At 54.8% G+C, this 6,000-nt stretch overlaps 1 protein-coding gene across 1 annotated transcript; it reads left to right on the plus strand.

Annotated features, from left to right (window-relative positions):
• The first annotated feature begins 4,210 nt into the window (after window positions 1–4,210).
• Window positions 4,211–4,828, plus strand: LOC127541739 (myeloid-associated differentiation marker-like). The gene has a single exon (XM_051966959.1). It carries the CDS (start codon window positions 4,211–4,213, stop codon window positions 4,826–4,828), a length of 618 nt encoding a protein of 205 aa, XP_051822919.1.
• The last annotated feature ends 1,172 nt before the right edge of the window (window positions 4,829–6,000 follow it).

Raw genomic sequence — 6,000 nt, forward strand, 5'->3', positions numbered from 1 at the left:
GTGACTCTCTAGGTCCAAATTGCTTTCAAGCTGTAATTTAACTCCAACTGCAATGCAACCATGCAATGCATGAAGGGGCCGGTTTTCTCACAACTTCTCCAACATTTGCTGCTCCAAGTGACTTGCTATGCATTTGCCTAATTATCAGTGACATGGAATATACTTGCATTTTGCTGTTGATAGCTTGGATTTATTCCTGCGGCAATTGTCCGTTCACCTCTTTTGGCTATTTGTCAATTTGAAATGAACTCTTCTCCTTATGAATTTGAATCAGCTAGCTGTCCATCTCGGATGTGAGCTCCTTCTCAGAGAAATGGCCTGCAAATTTCCCTTCCCTTGCAGCTACTTGTTTCCTTGCTAGTCTTAGCTGTATTGGCTTTATTTGAACAAGAATATTTTATCTTGGGTGTTCTTCTTTAGCTGTTGTTTAAATGTGGCTTCTTCTCTTTCCCATACATCATAAAGGTCATTTCTTTCATTCTTCTCTGATTTGATTATAATGTGACCTTTTGGTACTTATCTTGGCAAATGGTGTGAACTGCTGATCTAAGCCTAATTTCTTCCAGACTCTTGTCCAATTTTTCCAGCAGTTTTTTTTTTTTTATGGGATATTGAGTTCTTTCCCCAAGGCTCTTGGGTCATTGGATTTATTAAACACCAGGCAACGATTTGTTCTGTCTCTAACTTATTCTGTTTCCTACCAAGTACCAAATGATTTTTGAGATTACTGCTTTGTAGTGATCTAGTATGGCTAGAACCTTCCTAGTTTCATCATTTCTCTTGTCAGTCTTGAATTTTCTTGAATTTCTATTTCTATTGATCAATTTTGTTGCTTTTACATGGATTTACATAGTCATCCTTTGGCAGCTAGGCATGGCTCTGAATAAGCAAATTAATTTAGGGAATATTGTTTATTATATTGGCTCAGTCAATAATATAAATAGGAAGTAATTACCAGAGGAAAGGCACTGCAATTAAGGGGGGGAGGATTTGGAGAAAGCTTCCACTAAAAGAAGGAAAATGAAAGGAGGGAAATCAAGAGGCAAAATGGAGGAAGCAGGGCATTCCAGGGTTAGGGAGCCAGAGAGAATGCCCAGAGCCCAGAGGTGGAGAATCTTGTTTAGACATAGAGACAGAGATGGAGACAGAGACACAGACACAGATACAGGGAGAGAGAGAAACAGAGACTAAGACAGAAAGATACAGAGTAGAAGATAGAAGACTAGGCCTTGGGCAGTAAGGTGTAAGGAGCCTGGAGAGGGAGGAGGGCCTAGGATTATGAAGACCACCCCTGGGGTGTTTTATAACACAGGGTCACACAGACTTGGACTTGAGGAGAATCACATTAAGGATGGACTCTAGGGGTGGATCCTTGAGGTCCGCAGACCCCCAGTAGCTACTGCTCTAATCTGGGCCAGTGGCAGTGGGGCCCTGAGCGCCAGAGCCAGGAGCGAGCCTAATTCCAGCTCTGAAACATCCAGGGTGGATGGAGTAGAGCCCCCTGGACCTCAGCACGCCCTGTATTGCCAATGGGCCCCTTCACCAGAGGAGCAGTGTTCTCCTTTTCCTTCCTTTGCACATTGGAAAGGTTGTGTTTCTTTACAAAGGATTTCCTCAGCTTTTCCTACATATTTTTTCCCCATCCATTTTAGCAACAAAAGGAGCGGGGTCTTGTAGTAAAACTAGGCAGTGGCCCTACAGATTAGGGTCAGAGGTTTAATGTGGAAGGGGCAGGGAATGGATAGTCATTCACTCAGTGGGGCAGCATTTTTGTAAGCACCTACTGGATGCCAGAGGCCAAATGTACAAAGAATGGGGGGTACTACTGTCAGCCTTGTCCCAGAGCAAAGTGGGTATGGGATTCTCTCCTTATGGATGGAGATGAAGAGGGATGGGCTGAGTTAGAGGTGAGAGGTCAGAGACCAGGGAGCTCAAAGCAAGAATCCCTGTTTTGTCCCTCTGGGAGGTTTGAGGCAGGTGGGCTTCTCCATGGTCTGTCCCCTTGGGGATTAGCCAAGCTTCTTCAAGCATCAGTCACTCTGGGCACTTACCCCCACTTTAAGCTGTGGAAGGAAGACTCTGGGAAGACGTGGGAGTGCCTGGTGCCCCCCATCACATCCTTCTCCTCAGCTAGCTCTGCTGGAGCTCTTGGACTTGGGGGAGACCTGGGACCCTCTCTTTTGAATGAACTGAGTTGCCTTTCTCCCAGTAGGAGAGCTCCTTCAATTTCTGCTGTCTGGTACATATAGAGCTTCTTGGATTTGGCTAAATGGGTTTCTTTGCTGTGTATGCACAAGGTGGAACTGATAGCAGGCAGGGAAGGGGCCAAGCCTGGCAGGTAGCGCTTGGGGTCTCCTTCCCGCCAAATAGCAGGAAGTTAGCTGGGATCCCATTTAAGGGATCAGTTAGACGTACTTCTAGCCTGGTACTCCCCATCCCCGCCTTCTCAGTCTCCTTTGGAGAAAGGTGTGTGTGTGTGTGTGTGTGTGTGTGTGTGTGTAGGAGCCAGATACTGGGCTAAATAGTGGGATGCAGGAAGGAAAAAGCCAGGAGCTCACCATCTAATGGGGAGACAAGCCAACAAAGGAAATAACCAAAGTGGGGATGTTGCCAGAATTAAGAGGGTTGGGGAAGACTTCTTGCAGAAGGAAGGGTTTCAGCTGGGACGGGAGGGAAGGAAGCAGAGTTGAGGAGGGGGACGCCGGCCAGACAGATATCTCCAGTGTGACATGAAGCGTCGGGGAAAGCAGGAAGCCTGCTGTCATTGGATCAGAGAGGATCAGAGTGGGCACAAGAAGACTAGAAGGGGCGCTGATGCCATTTTGGTGGGGACTGGATGTGTCCTTTCTCATGAGAAAGCAATAAATGCCTTTTTGCCTTTCAGAGAGAGAGAGACAGAGAGAGAGAGAGACAGAGACAGAGAGAGAGAGAGACAGAGATGGTGACAGAGAGAGACACACACAGAGGCAAAGAGAAACAGACAGAAACAGGGAGACACAGACAGAAAATGAGAGAGATACAGAGATAGACAGAGAGATACAAAGAGAGACAGAAAGGAGAGGGAGAGACTAGAAGGGGAAGGGGTATAGGGAAGGATCCCTATAGAGAGCATCCTTTGGGGAATGAACTCTGGCAGAGCCATGGAGAGAGTGGACTAGTGTCCTTGCTGCATCAAGGACCCTGTCCAGGGTTGTCACATCTGATGGCTATTGTCCGGTGCCTCTGTAGGGACAAAGGACATGGCCAGAAGCCCAGAAGGCGTGGCAAGGATATGCCCCCCAGCACTGAAGGTGGAAGCCCTTGGCGGGGGTCTTCCTCACTGCTGACCGCCAAAAGCAGAGGAGTGAAGGAGGGAAGGCAGAGTGGACAGAGGGCCAGAGCCAGAATCAGAGCCTAAACCAGTGAAGGGAGGCCCAACCTTCCCCTCCCTTCCACAGCCCTGTGCTCCTAGGTCAAGGGGAACAAGGTCTGCAGGGAGAGCAGGAAGGCAGGCGGCTCTCTGAGCTCCCTGCCCGGGAAGGACTTGGAAGGAGTTCCCCTGGCACTAACCACACTCCCTCCCCCTGTCCAGCAAGCAAGATGGCAGAGAAGGGGAGCCAGAGCAAAGACCAAAGGCAAATTGGAGGGTGAGTCATTAACGCCTTGTCAATGATTACCCAGGCCCGGTGCCTGCGGGCCAGCCCTCCTCCTAGCCAGCTCTCCTCTCAGTGCGACCCTTCCTTTGAAGGACCCCCCAGAAGGGGCAACTCCGAGGAGGGAAGCTCCCTGGGACTGAGCCCAAGTGGGACTGACCACTCCTAGGAGGGGCCCTCGTCAGAAACCCCAATGCCAAGGCTTCTTCCCCCTCTTTCAGGGTAAATTATTGGCCCAGCCCCACCCTCCTACACCTGGGCTCTGCCCGAGATAACGCCACGTCCTCCTGGACCGTCCCCTTTGTCCTGTGTGTCCCTGGTGACTCTGCCCAGCTCCTTGGGGCTCCCCAAGCAGCTGCCGGAGCGCGCCATGCCGCGGCCCACGCTGGTGCCCCGGGCCCTCGTCTCCCTGGCGGGCCTGCTCCGGCTGCTGCAGGGGCTCCTGAGCTGCGCCACCTTCGGCCTGGCAGCCTCGGGCCACCCCCCGGAGGCCCCCTTCGGCGCGTGGTGTCTGTGCTCCTGGGGCCTCTGCGGCTTGTTGTCTCTGGCCGTCCTGGGGCTGGAGCTGGGAGGACTTCATGGCCACCGTGGCCCTGCTGGGCACCCTGCTGACCTTCACCGCCTCCATCATGTATCCCAGTGTCTTTGTGCCAAAAGGTCTCCAGGGCTGGCGCTACCAGGCCACGGCCACGGCCACGGCCCTGTCCTGCCTGTGCTTCGTGACCTACGCGGCGGAGGTGGGGCTGAGCAGGGCCAGGCCGGGCCAGCTCCGGGGCTTCCTCTCCACCGCGCCCGGCTTGCTGAAGGTGCTGGAGGCCTTCGTGGCCAGCGTGATCCTGGCCCTGGTGGACGCGGGCCAGATGTACGCCAACAGCGCGGGGCTCCAGTGGTGCATGGCCGTGTTCTGCGTCTGCTTTGTGCTCTCGGTGCTCATCATCGGGCTCAGCGTGGGGCAGCTGCTGGACGCCGCGCCCTGGCCCGCGGACCGCGCCCTGCTGGCCCTGACCGGCCTGGCGGCCCTCCTCTACCTCTCGGCCGCCGTCACGTGGCCCATCTTCGCGTTCAGACCCGCCCCCCCAGAGGACCAGCTCGGCCCCGCCGTGGGAGCCACCGTGCTCACCTGGGTCAACCTTGGGGCCTACGCTGCGGACCTGGTGGTCTCCAGCCGCATGGTGTTCTTCGCGGGGTCCCCATAGCCCCGGCTGCCGCACCCGCTGCCCCGGACGGACCCGGGCACTGAGGCTTGGGGCCGAGGAGACCCCCGACGCTGCTCCCTCTTTCTCTGCCTCTGCTCCCTGGGGGTGATGGGGAGGGAGGCTGTGGGTCTGGGAGGCATTTCAGGACATTGCCTTTGGCGGGGGGACACGGGGATATAGTTGGGGGTGATGGGGCTGGGGGCAGGTGATCCGGACCCAGGGAGGGGGGGCAGGACTAGGGGCAGTCACACAGGGTGCCCCCCTCCCCCCCATCCAGGTCACCCAGAGCTGCTTCACCCAGAGCAGGGTAGCCTTGAAGGGGAAGAGAACTGTCCAAGGTGGGGAGTGGGGGTGGGGAGAGGGAACGTTGCTGGGCCAGACTTGGCAGCCGCCTGTTGGCGCAGAGGCTGCTATTTCTCACTCGATTCCCGGCCGCCCCCGCAACGGGCCGAGTCTCGAACCAGCCGATTTTGCAGCCCTGGGCCCATCCAGAGTGCCGGGCAAGGCTGAAGTCTGGGCAGCGGGGGTACTGTGGAAACGCTGGCCCATCCCTCCTAAGCGCCCAGCTCCCCTTCCTAAAGCGGGCCCCTCTGTGCCGGGTAAGCACTCATCCCGAAAGTCAGGCCCTCGTTCTCCGCGGGGTGGGGGCAGCTTCCCTTGCAAGCATTTCCCCCCGCTTTGAAATTAAACTTTTGTTTGATTTCTGTCTCCGGCCTGCTTTGTGTGGCTCCGGCCATCTTCCGATCCAGTTGACAAGATATATCTGGGTCAAATGTACCTGAGCTTAATTCAGCCAATGGGGAAGGAATATTCAGGCCGGCCTTTGAGGGACCCAGAGAGACAAGACCGCCTCTGGAATGGGAAAGTGGTTGCAGGAATCCCGGGTGAGCAGGAGTGTCACTGGCAGGGCTGAAGGCTCACTGGGAGTCAGAAAGACCCGAATTCAAGTTCCGCCCGACCCACTATCAAAGTCCCGGAGCTTTGTACCCCAGGCCCCCGTTCTTTGCTAGTCTGCACCAGTGGAGGGAATCTCCCTTACTGATGAAATTCTGGCTTGGAACCACACTTGCTCACATATACCTGGAGGGGCAGTGACTCCTCCCCAGACCTCAACTCATTACCATTGGACAAACATTGGTGTTGTGCTGGGGGAGGGCCATGTGGCCTACCAA

This window comes from Antechinus flavipes, chromosome 6, assembly GCF_016432865.1.
Source record: "Antechinus flavipes isolate AdamAnt ecotype Samford, QLD, Australia chromosome 6, AdamAnt_v2, whole genome shotgun sequence".
Lineage (NCBI taxonomy): Eukaryota > Metazoa > Chordata > Mammalia > Dasyuromorphia > Dasyuridae > Antechinus > Antechinus flavipes.

Coding starts and splice junctions, on each gene's coding strand:
- LOC127541739 (XM_051966959.1), top strand. CDS start 4,211: ATGGCCACCGTGGCCCTGCTGGGCACCCTGCTGACCTTCACCGCCTCC.